We start from the raw sequence: 23,265 nt of genomic DNA on the forward strand, positions 1-23,265 counted from the left end.
AGCCAGTGGCAATCACTTGCATTTTTCAGCAAGAAACAACAACCTTTAATCGCTAAACTGTCCACATACAACCGCGAGCTTCACGCTGTTTATGAGGCAGTACGTCATTTTAGATACATCTTCGAAGGTAAGCCGGTCACTATTTTTACCGACCATAAAACACTGTTGTACGCTTTCCAGCAGCATCCAGAAAGAGCCTCGCCATGGCAGTTCCGTCGCTCAGATTTCATCGGACAGTTCACGAGTGACATCCGTCATGTCTCTGGTCAACAAAATATTGTCGCAGACATGCTGTCGTGCGTCGAAGCTATTTCAGCCCCTATCACTACTCAGAAGTTGGTATTCGCGCAAACAAGAGACCAGGAACTTCAGAATCATCGCAATGACCCGAACCTAGCGGTCCAGTGGGAGCAATAACCTTCGAGGAGTACCCAATCGCAGTTCACTGTGATGTTTCATCAGGGAAACCGAGACCATACATTCCCGGTCCTCTAAGGAAACAAGTTTTCCACCTACCTACGCACAGATTCGAACACATCCACATCGATCTAGTCACTGATCCAATATCACGTGGATACACAAAATGACTGACGATCATCGACCGATTCATGCGTTTTCCAGAGGCGATACCACTCAAGAACGCAGACGCCGACACGGTAGCAATGGCATTAGTTAGACACTGGATATCTAGGTATGGAGTACCATCGCGAATCACCTCCGATCAAGGAACTCAATTCACAGCAGCCTTGTTTCAAGAACTGATGTGAATCCTGGGAACTAAACCTTTGCACGACGCCATATCACCCAGCTTCCAACGGTTTGGTAGAGCGTCTACACAGACAACTCAAGGCCGCACTGCTATGTCACAATGACACCTGGTTCGACGCCTTGCCTGCTGTCTTGCTCGGGCTTAGAGCAGTCTGGAAAGAAGATCTACAAGCCACACCCGCTGAACTTGTATACGGTGAACCAATCCGCATACCAGGAGAATTATTGGTTCCCTTAAATAAACCGTGGATGCACCAGATGTTTTGCGAGACCTGAAAGCACATTTTAATAACCTGGCACCGGCCGGAACATCACGTCATGAAACACGTTCTGTTGTTTGTTTCAGGGACCTGAGAACCTGTACTCATGTTTTAGTGCGCAATAACCAGATTGGACCATCCTTCTCAGCACCTTACGAAGGCCCATTTAAAGTCATCGCGAGACACGATAAATACTTTATCGTAAATTACAAGCGTGCTAACACGGCGATCTCAATAGATCATATGATATCAGTTTACTTCGTCAACAACGATGAATAATTTTTTTTTTAAATCAATTGTCAATCTGTATTATTTTTTTTTGTTTTTGTGAATATTTAACATTGTGTAACTTTAATCTTAGTTTATACCATATTGTAATACTTGAATTATTTGTAATACGCTAATGAATTGTGAAATCTTCTCGAGAGTAATTTTGTGTGTGACGATAGTTATTTTGTTGTTTATCTGATATCTTGTTAATTAAATAAAAATGTCTACAAATAATGGTGTTAATAATGACGGTACTAAGAGTACCCCTCAACTACCTGCTGACCCTCCGACATATATATATATATATATATATATATATATATATATATATATATTGAGGTAAGTGATCCCTTTATCGGCCAGTTAAGCGTATTTTTTTTCGAATTAAGAATCAAAATATAAAATCCAATTCATGTATAAAACAATGATTGAACCTTGAAGCTTATATACTTAACTTTCAATTAAAAAACATATATGTAAAAATATTTATTAGAAATCAAATTATAAATCAAAATAACTTTAATTCCTGATGTCCCCTCTATTGGCCTAGCTGTGCCGGGACCTCTATCGGCCTGCCTAGACCCTCTTCATTGGCCACCTTTTAGATAAAATCCTAGCTGATCGGATGTATATAATTCATTTACATCTATTCTAAACATTCATATTTGTTTTTAAATATAACTTAATCAATTTGTTTATTCATTTTGACTTTAAGAAACTAAATTGACTATTTCGCATATAAATGTTGATATCCTCAAAAAAAAAAAATTAAACAAAGGTGGCCGATAATGCATACAGAGGTAATTCTCTTATATCTATATTCGGCAACCGTCTTTTTAATATAAATTTGGTAAAAATCATTAAATTCTTAATTCGTAAAATTACTATGACCTGAAATTCCAGAAATTACATAGACTGGACCAAAAAAATCGACTATTTTTTTTTTCTTTCGATACTGTGAAATATTATTCCTGATGACCAAAAAAAACAATATTGTGCAAGTTAAAGCCCTTGATATTGATGTTAAGAGGTGTATCGTTACGAATATTTTTTTTTTTTGTCAGAAATTTTATTTTTTACCCAAAACTCGTAAATTATCTATCTGAAAAATTTGAGCAATGCAAATTCTTGAAGGAAATTGAATTCTCTACAAAAAATATCACTTAGTATATTGACGTAAAACGAGCCGTTTTCTTATAACCGTGCCTTAAATATTGATTTGTTTTTTTAATTCTTTGTTTCTATTTTGGATTTTTGTAAATACTAGAAATATTTAAATTTTTTCTAGTCAAGATACATATTTTCGAAGGAAATTTAATGCTCTATGAAAAAGGTCTCTTAACATTTTTCGCTAAATTCACTCCTTCAAAAGTTCTTCAAGGTTGAAGTTGAGTAAAAACACCTTAAATAACCTGAATAACTTTCGAAGAAGTGAATTTAGCAAAAAATGTTAAGAGACCTTTTTTGTAGAGCATTAAATTTCCTTCAAAAACATGTATCTTGACTAGGAAAAATTTTAATATTTCTAGTAGTTAGAAAAATTCAAAATAAAAACAAAGAATTCAAAAAACAAATCAATATTTAAGGCACGGTTACAAGGAAACGGCTCGTTTTACGTCAATGTACTAAGTGAGATTTTTTGTAGGGAATTCAATTTCCTTCAAGAATTTGCATTGCTGAAATTTTTCAGATAGATAATTTACGAGTTTTAGGCAAAAAATGAAATTTCTGACAAAAAGGAATATTCGTAACGATACACCTCTTAATATCAATACTAAGGGTTCTAACTTACATAATATTTTTTTTTTGGTCATCAGGAATAATATTTTCACAGTATCGAAAGAAAAATAAAATAGTTGATTTTTTTGGCCCAGTCATCTATATATATATACAATAAAATGAGTTAATTAGGAGCATCTTATACCTCCATTGTCATTAATCAAGCAATAAGTTTTATTTGATTAAGATTAAGCATCGATATGATTCATAAAAACAAATATAATATGAATTCTTACTCACTTTGCCTTCGGGATATGTACTAGTTGTAGGATATAAAAATATGCCGCCATACTTTATAGTTCTATGAACATCTGCTACCATGGACCCAACGTACCGAGCTCCATATGGATTTCCATTCAAAGGATATTTTTTTGATTTGATGTATTCTCTGATTGCAGTTCCCCATGTACTTTCAGATCCTTCGTTAATGCTGATTGAAAACAAAAAGTTAGTTATGTAAGGTAAATTAACTAGGCTAAATATGAAATTTATCTCATTTATAATAATTATAACAATTGTAGCGGGGTAGAATTTTTAACTTCTCGCTAAGAAAATCGTCGATTTTCAAAAATTTCGGAAAATTATTGTTTTCACCCCGATTTTTGAAAATCGAGTTTTCATCAGATGTCGACGTTTTGAGGTCCTAGGAAGCTATTCTGACTATTTTCAGAATGATGTCCGAGTGTGTGTATGTATGTGTGTGTGTGTGTGTGTGTGTGCGTGTGTGTGTGTGTGTGTGTAAACTCTTTGTAACTTTTTAACTAATAAATCGATTTGGATGGTTGAGGTGGCAATCGAAAGAGCTTGTTGGCCGTCAACTTTCCTGAAATTTTCAGATCATTTGATCGAATAGACTCGAAAATATTTGCGAATTACGAAAAAAAAAAAAAATTTTTTTCTTATAGTTTTTTATTGATTTCTCAGAAACGACTCATACGATCGACTTCAAAATCTAATCAGCTTTAGTACTCAATAAAACGCGTCGATTGCCACCTCAAACATCAAAATCGGATAATTCGTTCGAGAGTTATCGCGGGAGAAAGAAACGGTGAAAAACGGGTTTTTCTAAATATTTTCGAAACGACTGACGCGATCGATTTCACATTTTAATCAGCTCTAGAATTCAATAAACCGCGCCGATTGCCACGTCAACTATCAAAATTGATTGATTAGTTCAAAAGATATCGGCGTTGAAAAGTTAAAAAAATAACATTTTATGTTATTTTTTCCGGATAAATCATAATATAATGTACTAAAATGTGCCTGATATCATACCAACTCATCTTTTTTATGGTTTCTTCTGATCATATAATGTCATCGAACTTGGTTTTCAGTTTAAATCATATTATCAACAAAAAAATCGATAAAACGTAGTTTTTAATATTTTTTTGGATATTTCATATTTTATTGTTTCTTACATGAGTCAAAACTTATTTGAATCTTGATTTTGATCCCTGACATTGATTTCTGCCTCAATACACTTATTTTACTGAACATAATCAGGAACTAAATTTTAAAAACCGCTTCATTGATGATTTTCGATTCTTAAATTTTCACACTTCAGCATAACAGGTAACTTGTTAGAGCTTGAAAAGATCGTAAAAAAACAATTGCATGTGATAGCATTTTCGAGCTCGAAGAGCTCGAAAACATATCTACACTAATGTTTTCGAGCTCTTTGAGGTCGAAAACAGCGGGAAGTTTTGGGGCTGGCCCGCAGGGTCAACCGACGCCCAGATTTTTTTTTTAGTATTTTGAAAGTATTTCAAAAACGACTTGATGAATCAATTCAAAAATCTGATCAGTTATAGAACTCAATAAAACATGTCGATTATCGCCTTGAACGTCTTAATCGGTTTATTCGTTCGAGAGATATCGTTTGAAAAAAAATCGTAAAAAACGTTTTCTTTCGAAAATGAAGGCATACAAAAGTATTTTCGAGCTCGAAGAGAAAATGTATCTACAACAATTTTCTGAGCTCAAGGAGCTCGAAATAGGTGGAAAGTTTCGGGGCTGGCCTGCAGGGTCAACCGACAGACCGATTTTTTTTTTTTAATTTAAATTTGAATATTGACTCGTGCGCCAAAATCAAGCGGCCTCCACTTACAACAACCGTCGGCAAGTCAGGGACGGTCGAGTCACATGTAATATTACAATTAATCGAGTCATGAAATAGTTTTATAATAAATAAATCGAGTCCTTTATAATTTTAATAGTCACTTCGAGTCAGTTCATCAGTCATACAGAATTTTATTGTTCACCTTCCATCGGAGATTTTCTAAAGCGTTTTCATCCGAAATAAATGCCATAGTTTATGTTTTAAACTTAACACAATTAACAGATTGATATCCATATAATTTCCTGTTAAGCATAAATTGAACTAGAAGTCTCTCTCTTACCCTTAATTTTAAACTGCATGGCTCAGTACGGGGCTAATCATGTTCTAAGGTCTGCGATAGCCTAGCAAATGTATGTGAAATACCTTTAAGTTTCATGTATGTGTGGGACGTTTGTTTAAACGAGGCCGTTTTAATTTGCTCAAAGAAGGCATACCCATTATACGCTAATCAAGTTTTTACCTGCGACAGATGTGCGAATACCTCTAGACCCTATGTTGTATCGTTCATCTACGTGTAAAAAATTTTAATAAAATTACCCGAGCCAAAATATTAAACGTAAATTAAACGTTTTTAACGTAATGAACGTAAATTGAACGTTTTGATCTTGAATCAAACATTTTGGACGATGACTGGCCTATAAGGACGGATAGAAATCGGGAAAAGAACGTACCAAACTTTATCTAATGCTTTCAAAATGTAAAATAGCTGTGAAATTTAGAGGCTATTTTGTTCACAATAAAATACACGTGACAAAATTGTATTATACTGGAAAATGCATAAGTTGTGTGAATAAAAACCATATTTTCAACATTTTTCGATTTCATTAAAAATTCCAAGGCAATCAAATTATTGGAAGAAGTGGTCAAAACATGAAGCTTAAGGCCATAAATTAAAGATGATTAGATGAGCTTTTAAATACTTTTTACGGAAATTGTCTATGAATATTAGTTTCGAAGTTATATAAGCTTTAGTATAACCGCTAGACCTGGTTGGGCTAGCTCTTGTTCAAGCCTCGGTTACTACAATTAACTTAACTAATATAATCTTATGAGCTGGGAGGGCTCGCCTTGTTCCATGAGATTTGGGCTTATTAATTATCAAAAGTAAAGGAATGCCTGGTGGTTTATTCAGTAAAAGATTTAGTTTTGCATTATAAAAGAGAAAATATTATTTTATTTAACCAAATACCCATTCACAATATTAAAATTTCCCCGATGGAATTAATTAGAATAAAATTTAGTATATAATTTTTGATATTTTAATTTACGCGGGAGGAGACCAAGTATAAAATTAATTTGGAGAAGATGGAATTCCACTTACGCTGTACCTTACTGCATGCTCCTTTCCTGTAGTTGTAGATGGAAAATGACTCTCGATAAGCGTAGGCAGCAAACGTGGTAGCAACGTTGTAGGCCCAATCTTCGGTGATAGAAATCGCAGGAAATGCACAGCAATGGTGCGGTAACACTCACGAATTTTATCGGCACAAATCAAATTTAACATTAACTTTACTTAATGACCGTGTGTATAAATTTGACTCAAAATGTGGTCAATTAAAACAGCTTTTAAATAAATAATTTATAAAACAATTACTGCGGCTATTAATAACGGACAAACAAATTCACAGATATTAAATAAATTTAATAAAATGATCACTGGACTAAATGACTAGATGTGACTAGACTTATCGTTAGGCCCGCTCAAGTAAATTATAGTGAGCTCTGGTTGTAGAGTAGGAACCTCGCTAAGCGTCATCAATCCACTACCCTACTGGTCCACTGTGGGTGGTAGCCAACGCCTAAGTCTTCGAGCAACTGTTTGCTGGCCCTTTTGAAGAAAAAGTCTGAGGGTGGGAAACTACTCCACTATTGTCTCAATAGAATTCGATCTAGGGGGCCCTCTGACATGGCCCCGGGTGACTGGTGAGTGTAAATTAAGGTATAATTATCACAATAGATGGCCGTAAGTCAACTAGACTTTGACGCTCGATTTTCAAGTCGAAACGCACTGTTACATTAGCAGTAATAAAAAACTGATTTTTACGAAAAATCATAAGAATTTTAAACAACCGTAGTTTCAAAACTATTTGAACGATTTAGCCCATTTTCGAACTAGATCAAGGTAATTGCCTATAGAATAAGTGTGGAAAATTTCATTAAGATCTGATAAAAACTGTGGGTGCTATCGTAATGACAAGACCAGTGATAATCATAGGCAGTATAAATACATTTGATACATCATAAGCAGGGCCAGGGACTTCGTGTGAAAGGGGAAATACTAATACATGTAAAAAAAAAAAAAAAAATTCGTGTGATCGGCAGTATTTGTTAATCACTAATGTTCAGGTCCAATAATGACGATGTTCAAATGATTGAAAACTGTCAAAATCACATGTGAAAAGATCTAACCCTGCTACCCAATGCATACGACGTTAGTACGCAAATTATATGAAAATACATGCCGGTTGCGTGTTTGTGTGTGTACGTGTGCGTGAGATTGGTATGTGCCTGTGTGAGAGAGAATACAATTTTGACAAATAATTTCTCAAGAATAAATTAACCTATATTACTATATACATATATATAAATATAAATATATATTCCAGAGATTGATAACAAGAAAAAAAGTTGGAAGGAATTCAAGACAAGAAATAAGACAAAATTAGAGACTTAGGATAAGATTGAAGATAGATTACTAAGACGAAAATTAAGACAGAATATTAAAGAAAAGTTAAGACGAATTTCACGACTACGAGTAAAGCAAAAAATTAGACAAGAACAAAAATACAAAGTAAGACGAAATTTAAGACTAAAAACAAGACAAAAGTTAAGAAAGAAAATAAGACAAAATTCAATACCAAAAATAAGATAAAAAATAAGACAAAAATTAAGACAAAATTCAAGATTGAAAATGAGATAAAAAATAAGACAAAATTCAAGACTGAAAATAAGACGAAGTTCAGGACTAAAAATAAAACGAAATTCAATACTAAAATTAACATAAAAAACAAGACAAAAGTTGAGACAAAATTAAATTGAAGACAAAAATTTTTCTTGGCTCAAGAATTTTTTTCTCGCCTAAAAAATTTTTTTCTTGTTCCAAGAAAATTTTTTTTCCCCCCAAGAAAATTTTTATTTCCACTTTATAATACAAAAAATTTCTTGGGTCAAGTAAAAATTTTCTGAGAACAAGAAAAAATTTTTTGAGCCAAGAAATCCTTTTTTTGTGTATGGATGTATATTGTAATACACGTCGTTTTTCTATATGTAATCATGCCCACCAGTTAGAAACTGCAGTTACAGCATTAGAATATTATTTTTAAAATCAGTAAAAAAAAAAAAATTTTTATATTTCTATTTTTTGAATAACTTTGAAATCACACGACCGATCATCTTTAAAACTAAATTAGATTTAGGTCGCAATGATCTTTTCGAACTTTATGCTACGCCTCTCAATCAGTTAATTAATGCTTGAAATATTATTCTTCAAATTTTATTCACACACACACACACACACACACACACACACACGTGCGCACGCATTCATCAACTGGCATGTGTTTTTAGATAATTCGCGTATTAATATTAATAATAATCAATATGCAACAGGGTTAGGTCTCTTCCCTTGTAATTTTGACAGTTCTTGCTATTGTTTGAACTTTGTCGTTGTTAAACCTGAACATTACTAGCTGATTAACGAATATTGCCGATTACACGTATTACTTTTTTTGTTTATTTAAATGTATGAGTATCTCCTCTTCCATACGAAGTCCCTGGCCCTGATCATAAGTAGGAAAAGGAATACTTTTAAAATATGAAATAGCAGTGAAATTTACAGGTTATTTTGTTTACAATAGCTTACAACTGACGGAACTAGATTATAATGGGACAAGCATAAGTTATGTGGTGTAACAGGGTAATTTTCAACCTTGCTAAATTTGGCCCCTTTATTAATTGGTGTTAAGAAGGGCGCCAGTGGAAAATAAGGCTCGGCCTTCCAGAACCGGAGATGTTAATATTGAAATCAGGGTCGTTGAAATATATACAGAGTGAGGAAATCGAGGGATTAAATAATTCAACACGATATTATATCCAATACAATTTTTAATTTTTATTTACCACTTAATAATACTGCCCCCTGGGCTTTACTTTACTTATAATTAATTTATCGTACAAAATTTTATTCTCAACTTCTATTCCTTACAATCCTAAGTCCCCTGGACTTTATTAATTAATTTAACTAAGAACTCCCCTGGAATTATTAATCAAACTGGCCACTGGCCTGATCCCCTGGATCTAATTAAATAAAATTGGCAACTTTCCAGATCCCCTAGATCTAATTATTTTGAACTAATAAATTAAAATTCCCCTGGAATTAATTGTATTTCTTACACACACACACACAATTTAAATTTTCATTTATTGTCCACTGGACTTACTGACACACACACAATTTAAATTTTCTTCTTAATAAAAAATTTTACTCTGAAAATTAATTTTAGTTATTTTTAAATTTTCCCTTTTGTATAACCATTTACTTAAATTCACAAAAATTTTCCAGTAAAAATTTTCCATCAAGTGATAGATTTACTGACTCGAGTAACTGACGCTATCTCTCTCTACTTCGCGCGTCTCATTCTATCTCTCTCTGATTCATGCCTTTCTTTCTTCGCATTCAACTTTAAATTTTTTTCGTCAACGATTTTATTAATTTACTAACATCAATAGTTTACTCAAAGTTAAATAATTAAATCTTAAAATTTCTTATCACTTTTTCACAGCACTTAGTTACGGAATTAAATTTTTCAGTCTTATTAATTATTAATTTTCTCTTATTAACTAATATCAATTAAATTATGATATAACAATGAATTAATAACTATTATAATTTCTGGCCTCCTGCCGAGAAGTTTTCATTCAATTTTTAATTAATAATAAATAAAATTCTGGCCTCTCTGCCGAGAATTTTATCCCACGGACCGCGTGGTTCATTAATAAAAGAATTCTGGCTTCTGCCGAGAACCTCTCTTATTCCTTGTAAATGAACTCGGAAATGGCGACTGCCCACAAATAATAATTTAATTTTAATGACAAGTTAATTATCAATGAATTATGGCCGCTGCCGATAATTTATTTACCTCGATATACTCTGTTGTTCTCGATGTGTCCTGGCGTTTCTTCTCTCTCTCCCAGTCCTTCTGCCGATTTCCTTGTACCGTTTTTTTTTCTCCCAACTCTCCAATTTAATTGATGATTAAATCTGTTGAAAATTCAATACAAATCAACAATATATAAATTAGTGTATCGGCTTCCGGCCGGATACACAGTTAATTAATTTTCTCTGAGCTTTATAGCTTCTGGAAGGTTCCACGTCTAACCTCTCCAGAGCTTAGATAATTACCTGTTCGTCCGAGGTGCGGTCACTCGTCAGTTGCGCTCGCCAGTCCGTCTGACTGTGTGTAGATTTCCCTCGTGCACTCACTAATAAAACTTAAGTTCACGACCCCTTGGCAATTTTCGTAAATTTTCCACTCTCATTAACTTCTAATTGGGGTGGGAGGACGAGCCTCCAAAATTAGCGCTTCCGGGAACCAGTCGATAAACTAGATCACGGGGCTAATCGATTTTTGATAATCAACCAACCGCGGGGAATTCAAGGACAATTTAAATTCAAAATATTTGAATTTATTTAATTTTACCCCGTTACAGTGGAATGAAAACCATATTTTTAACATTTTTTGATTCCATTAAAATTTTCAAGGCTATTAAATTAATGGAAGAAATGGTCAAAATATAAGGTTTGAGGTCATAAATTGAAGCTTATTAGTCAATATTTAAAATATTTTTTACAGAAATTATCTATGAATTTTAGTTTTAAAGTCAATGAACCAAAAAGTGATTAAGAACGGATTTTTTTGAAACATCGTTAAAATCTCAAGCAGCCATAACTTCTAAACTAATCGACCGATTCAGCCCATCCTCAAACTTAACCGTGGTAATCACACATAGAATAAGTGGAGAAAATTTCATTGAAATCGGATAAGAATTGTACACGCAATCGTGTCTTAAAAAGTTGGTTCTATTCCATATATATATATATATATATATATATATATATATATATATATATATATATATATATATATATATATATATATATATATATATATATATATATATATTAATTCACATCTATTTACTTACACGTTTAATAATTTTTCTGTGAAAATAAAATTTGAAAATTTTGATGATCATTGTGTGTCAGATAATTATTAATAGTAAATCATGAGCATGATATTTTTTTTACACATTTTTCTTTAAAAAAAACCGGAACGTGAAATTTAAAAAATCGAAGAAAAATAGATCCCATTGTTATCCCATTATGAGCATCGCTGAAAAAGTTGTAAAAAAGGTGACAGTTTGCTGTGAAAAATTATGAGGAAAATCGATCAGTACGTATTTTTTGTGAATCGACAATTTATACTTAAAATTTAAAATTTCAATAGTAGCGTGGTTCAAAAAAAATTTTTTTTTTATTTTTTACTGAAAAGATGTCTAAAAATAAACATATTTTGTCGATTTGAAAATTTTAGTTAAACCACTTTTCGCGAAGTTGTAGACATTTGAAAAAAAAAATCTCTATATTTTTCAAAATTTGATATCTCGAAAACGGTTGTAGGAAAAAATTTGAAAAAAATCATGAGGGCCTCTTTCAACCTATACTAAAAAATAAAGAAGTTTCAACAAAATCCGAGATGCAAAAGCAAAATGGTGTCCGATTTGGCGTGGAACGCCCCATGTATATATATATATATATATACATATATATATATATATATATATATATATATACCAGCTGACCCGGCAGACTTCGTATTGCCTCAATCGATTGTAGGGCAAAATAAAAAAATCAACTCTGTTTAGGTTCCCACTATATAAAATCGGTGTATTACCATATGATGGACGGTGTGGCTCAATAAATTATGAATTTAGTTTCAACGGAATATAGTATAGTGCCGAAAAGCTCAACTGGTAGAGCACTCGGCGCGATACCGACATGGTCTGGGCTATATTCCCAGTTCAGGCTATCTATGAGACGTTCCACGCCAAATCAGACACCATTTAGCTTTTGAACCACGGATTTTTTGAATCTTTTCAATCTATTAATATAGGTTGAAAGAGACTGTAAGATAATAATCTTAACATAAAATATTTATTTGCCGGGACTAGGTGTTAAAGAAGATGGTAGACACATTTGTGGTTATAATTATATTTATTCTAAAACTAATCACAAGTATAGCTTTGATTATACAGAGTTGAGAGTTTTACACAATTATGAGCACTTTGAACACTTATTGTAATAGTGAATTATTGATAACAATTTAATGAGTGAGAGCTAGTTGAGTACAATTGAGTTTTTGTAATTAATCAATGCATATTAATTAATCTGAGTATGAGTCTGTAGTATTTGAGATCTTCAATTGAACTGTTAATTATTTATACAATTTAATTAAAACTAGCAATTATGAGCAATAAATATGAGTAACAGTGTAGAATGAAGTGCACTAGATTATTAATTAATTAACACTTAATTAATAGTCAGAGTATGAGCGTGTGAATTGAATGAATAGAGTGAACACGGAAACTTAAGAGTAAGATGATCGCAGAATGAACACAGAATGGCCGCCAAGGCCTAGGAGTTAGCAACAGTCACCAACAATCCCCACCAAGCAACATCTGCAATGCGGCATTTGATTATGACGCATGATGACTAGATTTCTATAAATAGCTATAATAATTATAACACGTGATTGTTGCTGGGTGGAAGTTATAGGTGGCTGCTATACATATACATGGGAATGAGTAACACATGGAGAAGCCATGTGACAATGAGTGAAAGAGAGAGGGAGCATGTGGGTACAGGTTGGGATAAAAGTGATCTCAGGAGTAATTGAATGATAATTATTTGTACCTGAATTGCCAATGATTAACACTGATGATTGCAAATGATCAAGGGACTGCTGTGGTCGATCTGAGTTGCGTTGAGTAGATGAGCTGAATAATGAGAACTTGCTGCACAAAAAATACACTGAAACGGCGTCTGAACGCTATAAGATTGGCACGTGTTATGAAGTATGGCTGCTTGCCGGTGAGCCAGTTGAGTTTGAGGTAGGCCGCCCGAGGGCGCATTTGTAGCGGCACCTCGGTGCTACCAAGTTGTTGCGGGAAGATTTAAATGATTCCGTAACAGAGACCTTCATGATTTTTTTCAAATTTTTTTCTCCAATCGTTTTCGAAGTATCGAAATTTGAAAAAGAAAGAGATTTTTCTTTCAAATGCCTGTATTTTTGCGGGAAGTGGTTTAAACCAAATTTTTAAAAAGTAAAATAATATTTATTTTTAGATATCTTTTCGATAAAAAATATAAAAAAAAAAATCTAGAACCACGTTTCTATTAAAATTTTAATTTTTAAGAATAAATTATCGATTTACAAAAATCACCTACTGATCGATTTTCCTCATTTTTCTATAATTTTCGGCTGGTCCATTTTGCCCCAGGTGTCATGCGTAGGGGTGAAAATGCGCAAATATATCGGATCTATAGTAATTCGACGAAAAAAAAATAAATTTTTTTTTTTATAAAATTTTCGGGATACCCCGTTTTGCCCCCCCACCCCCTATATATACATATATATATATATATATCTTGCCTTGTAAAATACTCTGACGTCACCGTTCGAGTATTTCGTTAAGAACTACGTCGTGTGTGTTTGTGAAATAAAATGAGTGTATTTCAATTTCGTCGAACGACTGTTTTTTTTTTTCGAGCAATGGACTAACTTTGTTTCGGTCAACTACGATTTTTTTATGTATAATTTGGTTTATATCGAGTCAAGCCGACAACGGCATGTATTTTTTTGTAACCAATAATTTTTGTGAAACCGACCAATTATTTTGTTCACGTAATATACGACTAATTTTCGTGTTAATTCTGATCAATTACTTATCGTAATCTTAAGTGCCTGACCTTTCCCCGATCCGCCACCCTGAGCTGACATTTTTTTAATAATTATTTATTTGGTGATTATAAAATCACCTGGCGCCCAACTGTAAAATTTTGACAAGGTGGCCGAATAGTAAGTGTACTCGAACGTCACTCCAGTAGATCCCCGGTGGTGAAAACCCGTTACAATATATATATATGTATATATTTTATATATATATATATATATATATATATATATATATATATATATATATTTTTAATGATGCCAAAGAAGTATAACTTCTCTCGCTCATATATAAGTACACACACCCATTTTTTTGATAATCTATACTGAAAAGTTGTCTAAAAATGAATATTTTTAGTCTCTTTGAAAATTTTATTTAAACCACCTTTCGGAAAATTACAGGCATTTGGAAAAAAATCTCTACATTTTTCAAAATTCGATATTTCAAAAACGGTTGGGGGAAAAAATTAAAAAAAAATCATGAAGGCCTCTTTTAACCCATAATTAAAGTTAAAAAAGTTACAAAAAAATCCGAGGTACAAAAGCTAAATGGTGTCTGATTTGGCGTGGAACAACCCTCATATTTTTCTCAATTTATCTATAAATTGTCTTATTGAGAATGTTTGCATGCTTAGGTGTCCACTATATTAAATTGGTTTCCACTATATAAAAAACCAATTTAATATAGTGGAAACCTGAACATTCAAACCTTTTCAATAAGACAATTTATAGATAAATTAAGAAAAATATAAATAGCCCGAACTGGCAATATAGGTCAGACCATGTCGGTATCGCGCCGAGTGCTCTATCAGTTGAGCGATCTGGCACTATACTAAACTTATATTTATTCACCTTTTAAACCTTTTTTGGACTTCCAAAAATAATTCAAAACCAAAATTAGCCAAATCGGTTCAGCCGTTATCGAGTTTTAGCGAGACTAACGAACGGCAATTGATTTTTATTTATATATATATAGCGTTGCTACAATAATTACAATCGATCAATTTTGGCAATCTACGCCGAAGATCGATTTTTCCATATTCCGTCTCTACCTCATTCGTAGAGACATTACATTTATTACAAGATACACCGCTGAACTGCGTACACGCACTCAAGCGATTTAAATATTGCATACTTTCTTATTACTGTGTTAATGACGTTGGTTAAATAAAACATTTATTTAACATTATTAGTTGGTTTGAATAATTTATTTTGTCACGATATTTAAATATCGCGGCAGTTTCACATCAGGTCGGTGAGCAACGGCAGCACACTACTTTTACTTAATTGATCTATTAGGTGTAAACTGCGATGAACTCAGGAAAATTCACTGATTATTTTGAGAATACAAGTAGATTTTATGATGCTGGGGAAATAATTAGACATTTCATTTATATGCTTGTAGTTATTTTGGTTGTTCAGTGCATGCGCGTTGACGCAATAGTTGGCATCGAGAAACTTATTTAATTATAAATAAATTTAAGATTGTTATGCAAAAATCATCGGTGGATTTTGCATTATATGGAAGTTATAATTAGGACATAGGAAAGCAAATGGACATTTACCGTCGGGAACTGGCGAAGTTACACAGTTGACATCGACTAGTTTGGTATTGGTACTGTTCAAAATTAACATGCGACAGAGATAGCTCTCCATTGGTCAAAGTGAGAGATAAATTGAAACATGGCGCCTGCCGAGGTGCCGGCGTGATATTCACGTGCTGCCATAGTCAGACGTGGATAAACAATTGTACGAGCAGGGTGTGTTGCTGTAGCAAAGCTTGTAATTTTATTTTGATACACCATTTGGGTTTTCGGATATATATAAAATATTAAGTTAAATAAGGTGCAAATTGAGTTGCTAATAGTTGCACTAATTGCTGTTGTGTTATTTTTGCTGGTACCATGGAACCGGTACGTATTTTATACGACGATGATGACTGTAAGTACCTTTGGTAAATTCGTTGGCGTGTAATTTTTGCTTTCCCGCGTTGGTGGCCATTTGCAATAGCGTAAGAGTAAAAGAGAGATAGCAATTCTCTTGTATTAGTAAAAGTTACAAGCATATGATGAGAATGAGTGATCACGGAGCCTAGTGGATAGTAAAGTCTTAATCGGAAATATTTATTATTGTTTGTTAATACCAAATATTAATTCTGGAAAATATTTGGGTATTATTTATTTTTATTTCAAGTAGTGAATATTAATTTTGCTATGATAAATCATATGCGACTGGGTTCGTAATATTCATTTATAAGTTAGTGAATTATTTCATGATAACTAATTATTATATGTGATAATAATTACCCCATTATCAGTTAGTTTGAAGGGTCTTTTTTTATCATTTATTATTAATTTAAATTATTACTGATATAATTATTATTTGCCGGCGTTTATTATTATTTTTTCCTATCACGTGTAAGTGATATACGAGTTATAAATATTATTTTGTAATTATTATTGATCTTAACTAATTATTGTTATAAATATTATTTGGTGCTGATAATACTACTGCTGTAAATATCGGTTAATACCCATGTTATGTCCGACTTCGCAAACTTCTCCTACAGTCACTCATGTTGAACACTCCATAGGAATAGAAATTCCATTTTCTCTTGAGAGAAACAAGGATGGGTTCAATGAAGTGTGACAAACCTATTCTACCAGATTTCTTTCTTTCTGTCTTTCATTCTCATATTCTTCGGTCCCCACTTAGTGTCAGTTAAGATCGCTCTAATGCGCACAATTAGCATTGACTAAATTAAGTTCCGTCAACGGGACATCTCACAAGATGCAACTCACCTAAAAATTTCCCTTTCCCTTAAACTCGGACCCCCATGGTTGCGGCGTTCAAGAAAATTTGGAATAACAAAATCACTCTACCGAACACAGGCTTGCATTTCGGTTATCAGCTGAATTCGAAGTTTTCAGTCAAGAGTCGCAAACTAGGTACAGCGGTATCCTTAATTTTCATATTTAATAAAACCGATAAAAATCGCTTTTACAAATCAATAAAATAAATACTAAAGAAAATCGCATCGCGAAAAAAAATTATAACAGTGAAAATATATCAAAGTATACATTTATACAGCTATATATATAAAAAAAAATATCATGCATCGAGGAAACAAGTATAATAGAAAGAAATATTAAATAAATGTTCAACGTTAAAAGCCAATTCTTTTAAAGAGCACTGCTTCTATTTCCTGCGATGGAAAATAAAGGAATTTTTAAATTCGATATAAAATAAAAGTTTCCGTATCGAAAGAAATAAATATAAAAAAAATAAAAGTGTTATTGCTTGTGAGTGTTAAGTGTTGATTCAAATTTGTGAACATTATTATATCAAAGAAATTCAAATCCAAAATTTTGAGTGTAATTATTTAATGATTAATGTAATAAAGATATCCCTTTAAAGAGTATTAGCTCTATTTTCTTCAAAGAAAATTAAAGAAGTTTATTACCAAATTAAAATTGAAGTTTAAAATAAAAAAAAACATAAGTGACAATAAATTTTGTGTATTATTCTTAAAATAAGTTAAGTAATAAACCATCACCCCACCCTCATCCGGAGATTGCTTGCATCGAGATCTAGTAGCCAAATCAAGGGACTACAACGCGGGAACTATCTCAAGGAAAAATATAAATATATACTTCAGCACAAAAGGTAAGGCAATTATAATTGACTTCTTTTCTTTTCAATTTTAATAACTTTTTCAATCAGCCTCAAAAATTTAAGAGGAAATAAGGACGCTATTAATTTAAAATCGTATGTATTGATTAGCGCAATTTTTACATTCATCTATCTATAAAGATAACTCTAATTTTACCGAATTAGAAATGAAAGAAAGTCCACATCGAAACGTATCCCAAAACAAACAAATTAAGGCTTGAACTAAACATTTGAGCCAAAAATTGCATTGGTTAGTCCGAACGCCTAATCCACGCAACCAAAATAATTAAATAAATAATAGTCGGACATAACACCCACCAGTGGAAATTTCCGAGAATTATTTACTGGAAATATTCAGAGATTATCTTTGAGATTATTTTTCTGAAAAATCACTTGCGAGTGATACAATAATTTACAAACATTAAATTATTAGTTGCAATTATTACTATGTGATCACATTCATATTTTTATTTTTCAGGTGCGAGTGGAATTATTATTTACTAGTATTTATAATTTTTTTTAATATCACGCGCGACTGATACATGCAGTAAATTATTTTTGCGTTTAAAATATTTATTGTTTTATACGTTATTATTTTTTTTATAATTAGTGTACGCATACCATATTAATTTGTAAGTGATTTATTATTATCTGATTTTTGATCTTGTTCATCAAACATCACAATAAACTGCGGCCGGATGGTCGTGGGAAGATGATGATGAAGCTACGGCAGCGGTGTGAGTAACTGGGAACATCTCATGTAGCTTGTCAGTTGTCTTGACTAACACATCGATGGTAGCAGTGGTCTAAGAAATAGCTAGAAGCTCTTGCATTTTCTTAGGCAAGTTTGCCAGCCATCTTGCCTTCAGGACTGCGTCATCAATATTCGGCGCGAGCGATTTAAGATGGTGGAGGAACTGTGATGTTGATCGGTCACCGATCGCTTCGCCATCTAGAGGCTGACGTAGTTTGGCTTCTTCAGACTTTGAATAACACGCAATGAGCGTGGCTTTCAACTCGGCGTATGGCGTCGTCGTTGGTGGATTGATGATGAGCAGGGTACGAAGGTTTGTGCTCAACAATTAGAATATAATAAAGAAGAATTCGCACAAATTTCTCTATATGAAAATGACGATCGCGAACAAATTCACGTGAATTAAATAGAAAGATAGCTTCAAATATCAAAAGTCACAAAATAACGTCGAAATTAATGTTGTGATACAAAAAAAATTGTCAGTAAAATATTCTTATCGAGTCACATTATGCGAAAGTTATCAAATCAGGTCAATGTACACTAAGATATAATTATTTTCATGAAAAATGAAAATAACTAATAAAATTAATATACATTTATGACTTTTAAGTGCCTACAAATTCAATTAATTTTCAAAATAAATATTTTATAGGAAACTCGTTGCTCTTTGCTCTTCTCCAAAATAATTTATTTACACAAAGCTTATTTTCTATGGCTTAATAATATTTTGTTGGCATTAAATTTTTTTCAGTTACAAAAAAAATAATATCATATTTTTAAAAATAGTAATATTTTATTCTGATACATTTATATTATTCACACTTTGTCCGAATATGTTGAAAATAAATATAATCAAAAAGCATTGTAATATATTTTTTAAATTTATCAAGACAATCACAGAGACAATCTAATAGTCTTGATGATGGTCTTGCTAATTGTCTTGAAGATTGTCTTGCTGATTGTCTTACACTTGTCTTGCTCATTGTCTTGTTAATTGTCTTGCTAAATGTCTCGTTAGTTGTCTCTGTGATTGTCTTTATGATGGTCTCGCACATTGTCTCGATGATTGTCTAGCTGATTGTCTTGCCGATTGTCTTGTTAGTTGTCTAGTTAATTGTCATGCTAATTGTCTTGCTAGTTGTCTTGCTGATTGTCTTATTAGTTGTATTGGTTATTGTCTCTGTAATTATCTCGATGATTTTCTGCCGAATTAACATTCAAAAGTATTTGTATTTTTGATTCAACCTAAATTACTTTTTGCAATCGTAATACTTGCTGTTCGAATTGCAGTATTAAAATTTTCATATAAAATTTAAAAAATATATTACAATCCTTTTTGATTATATGTTTTGTAACTTCGAAAAAACTAAAGATAGCTGAAATTAGAAAAAAGATCCTAAAAGAGAATAAACTTTTAAGTATATAAGTCTCGACTCCATGAGTTGTAGATCCATTATTTATAATTTTAATTTAACGTTGGAAGTTGGGCTCCGCGCGGCCATTTCGGTGCTTAGGTGTCACCACCAACCAAAGTATGCAACGCAAATAATTTTTTTATAACATTCGATAATAATTTAAATATCTGAATAAATTATAGTGTCATCTAGACACTTAAAGGAATGTAGCCCCGTAAATAAAAATAATTTTCAGCTTGATTTTTGTTGAAGTTATTTAATCGTTAATTTACAAATTTTGCGGCAACTTTTGATAAAATCTCTTATAAAAATTTAAAAAATATGTCTATAAATTTTTTTTTCTTTTGGGAGTTTTTGTTATATGAATAATAAACAAGATTTCCTTGTAAAAGTTTATCAAAGTTTTTTCATTTGTTTATAATGATTTTCAAAGTTATCAAAACTTGAAATATCTGGCTAATATTATAAAAAAAAATTTTTTTCCTAAATCTTTAATTTTGGTTGTCTTCGTATTAATATATTGCGTTTAGAAGCTTGGTTGAAAATTTTTAACATTAATTGATTAAAAATTTGTTATATACAAATAGACAAATTGAATATTTGTAATAAATTTTTTATTGCCATTTTATTGTTTTAGTTGTTTTTCAATTGTTTAATTGTTTAAAAAAAATTTTTTAATTGTTTTTTTTTTCATTTCTCCACCGTTAAACTTATTTATGTAAAAATCATTTTTTTTTTTTTAAGTCATCATTTACAATTCTTGATATAATTATTCGTCAAGACTACATTTTTTTTGTTAAATTTTATACCTGGACCGGAGAAACACCGGAGAAAAAAATAATTTTCAAAATAAAATAAAGATAAGCTTAAATTTTGAACATTTTTAAATTCCTATCAAATTTTAGTTTTTAGTTTTAAAATTTCAATTATTTTCAACCGCGTCGGAATGATATCAGGGTTAGGTAGGAATATAAGCTCAATGAAATCCAAAAATGTACCATTAACCATGTACACTGAAAAAACAATATCTTTATAGTTAAGAAATTTTATTTGATATAAAGAAATGGTGGAATTAATAATTTATTTATTTATTTATTATACGTATTTATTTATTATACGTATCCTCATATCGTTAGAGCAACTCCGGATATATTAATAGTTAAGATGCCGCTATTTTGATCAAGTATCAGTAAGTTAATTATAAATACATTGATATTTGATAAAAACAAAAGAGTTGTTGAATTAACTAATCCAGTATTTAAATGAAATAATATGTTATCACTGCTTAAAAATATGTATACTTGTAACAAAGTATGCTTTCTTTATTATAACTTTAAATATTTTTGCATTAAAGATCAGTGTATTGATATAATGTAGAATCTATATTACACTGAGAAAAAAAAGTACTATTTTCCAAACAATAATTTCTTGGTTCAAGAAATCCGTTGAAAATATTTATTTTATTATTATTAATTATCAATTTCTTGAGAATAGAGCATCAAATTTATTTTTGTTAACATATGAATTTGATATTATATTATGAGTAAACAAAAGAATAGCTTTACTTGAATTAAATAAAAATTATTTCCTTCAATTCTACGAATTCTTGAGACAAAATTATATATTCTTGAAAATTATCAAGAATATATGTTCTCATATCAAGTAAATATTCTCAATAAAAGTATTTTTTTTTCTCAGTGTAAAATGAGTTATTCGAATATTTATATTAATAATTCATTTCATTAAATTGAAGGGACAAAAATTAAAATTATAGCTATTTGAGAAATATATATATATGTAAATAAATATATCGAATTATTATATTTTTTTAAATTATTTAATGTTATATTATTGGTTAAACAATATACATAGAACAGTAATAACATACAACACATAGAATATTAATAAATACATCGGATAAAGTGTATAATGCTGGAGGAATTCACAATTTGATAATTATCAATGGTATATTTTACAACAATTTCTCCTGTTTGTTTTTCATCAGAAGTGTCAATTGATGACGCGCATCCAGGTACTGCAAGTGGTATTGTTGATATTTTATCAATTGTTACGGAAATAGAATTGGCACTAATCTAAAAGATTAACAGTAATTAGTTTAATTATAATAAAAATTTATTTCACTGATATTTTTGTTATTAAATCGCAATTTATTCTCAATAAATAATAATTAATTCAAATTTTTAAATATTAATATAAAAAAAAGTTAATAAAAAAAAAAAAGTTATTTCAATAATAAAATTGAAATTTGGTAAATTGAATGTATATAAAAAAAAAAGCAATTGGATACTGAGGAAAGGAAAACATACGTAGTTTGAATACTTATTGCGTAGAGTTAACCGTGTACCAACTTTAGGAATAATTGTGTTTAGTTCGGTATTGTTATTTAACAATAATTGTGATTCAAAAATAATTGAAATCGTTCATAAAAATACAAGAAAATTAGAAAAATTAAAAATGTGAGTGTAAACAATTAAGGTTAGAACTAAATAGCTAATCAATAGTATGTTAGTTGCTAAGCATAAATGAATATAAATTTCCACTTACCATTAAATATATCATACAGGTAAGATAATCCCCACGAACTCAACAAACTGTCCATATTTGAAACTAATAAATAACACAATAAATAATTCCACAATGATACTGACGCTTAGAAAGAATGTACGCGGTTCTTTTCTGGACAAATAATTTTTTTTTTTCGTTTTAATTTCGCTATTTTCCGTTATAGCGGCGCGGTTTATTGAATTCTAGAGCTGATTAAAATGTGAAATCGATCGCGTCAGTCGTTTCGAAAATATTTAGAAAAAACCGTTTTTCACCATTTCTTTCTCCCGCGATAACTCTCGAACGAATTATCTGATTTTGATGTTTGCGGTGGCAATCGACGCGTTTTATTGAGTACTAGAGCTGATTAGGTTTTGAAGTCGATCGTATAAGTCGTTTTTGAGAAATCAATAAAAAACTAAAAAAAAAATTTTTTTTTTTCGTAATTCGCAAATATTTTCGAGTCTATTCGATCAAATAATCGGAAATTTTCAGGAAAGTTGATGGCCAACGAGCTCTTTCGATTGCCACCTCAACCATCCAAATCGATTCATTAGTTCAAAAGTTACAAAGAGTTTACATACATACATGCATACACACACACACACACACACACACACACACACACACACACACACACACACACACACAC

At 31.3% G+C, this 23,265-nt stretch overlaps 1 protein-coding gene across 3 annotated transcripts in view; it reads right to left on the reverse strand.

Moving 5' to 3' along the window:
- The window catches only part of LOC103571595 (fructose-1,6-bisphosphatase 1), a 182,190-nt gene that overhangs the window by 84,751 nt on the left and 74,174 nt on the right, over positions 1–23,265 (reverse strand). For all 3 annotated transcript variants that reach the window (XM_053739455.1, XM_053739456.1, XM_014440036.2), the window contains exon 3: positions 3,318–3,507. In XM_053739455.1, coding sequence (XP_053595430.1) covers positions 3,318–3,507 — 190 coding nt within the window. The remainder of the gene's footprint in view (positions 1–3,317; positions 3,508–23,265) is intronic.

The sequence above is a fragment of the Microplitis demolitor genome, chromosome 5, assembly GCF_026212275.2.
Source record: "Microplitis demolitor isolate Queensland-Clemson2020A chromosome 5, iyMicDemo2.1a, whole genome shotgun sequence".
Classification (NCBI taxonomy): domain Eukaryota; kingdom Metazoa; phylum Arthropoda; class Insecta; order Hymenoptera; family Braconidae; genus Microplitis; species Microplitis demolitor.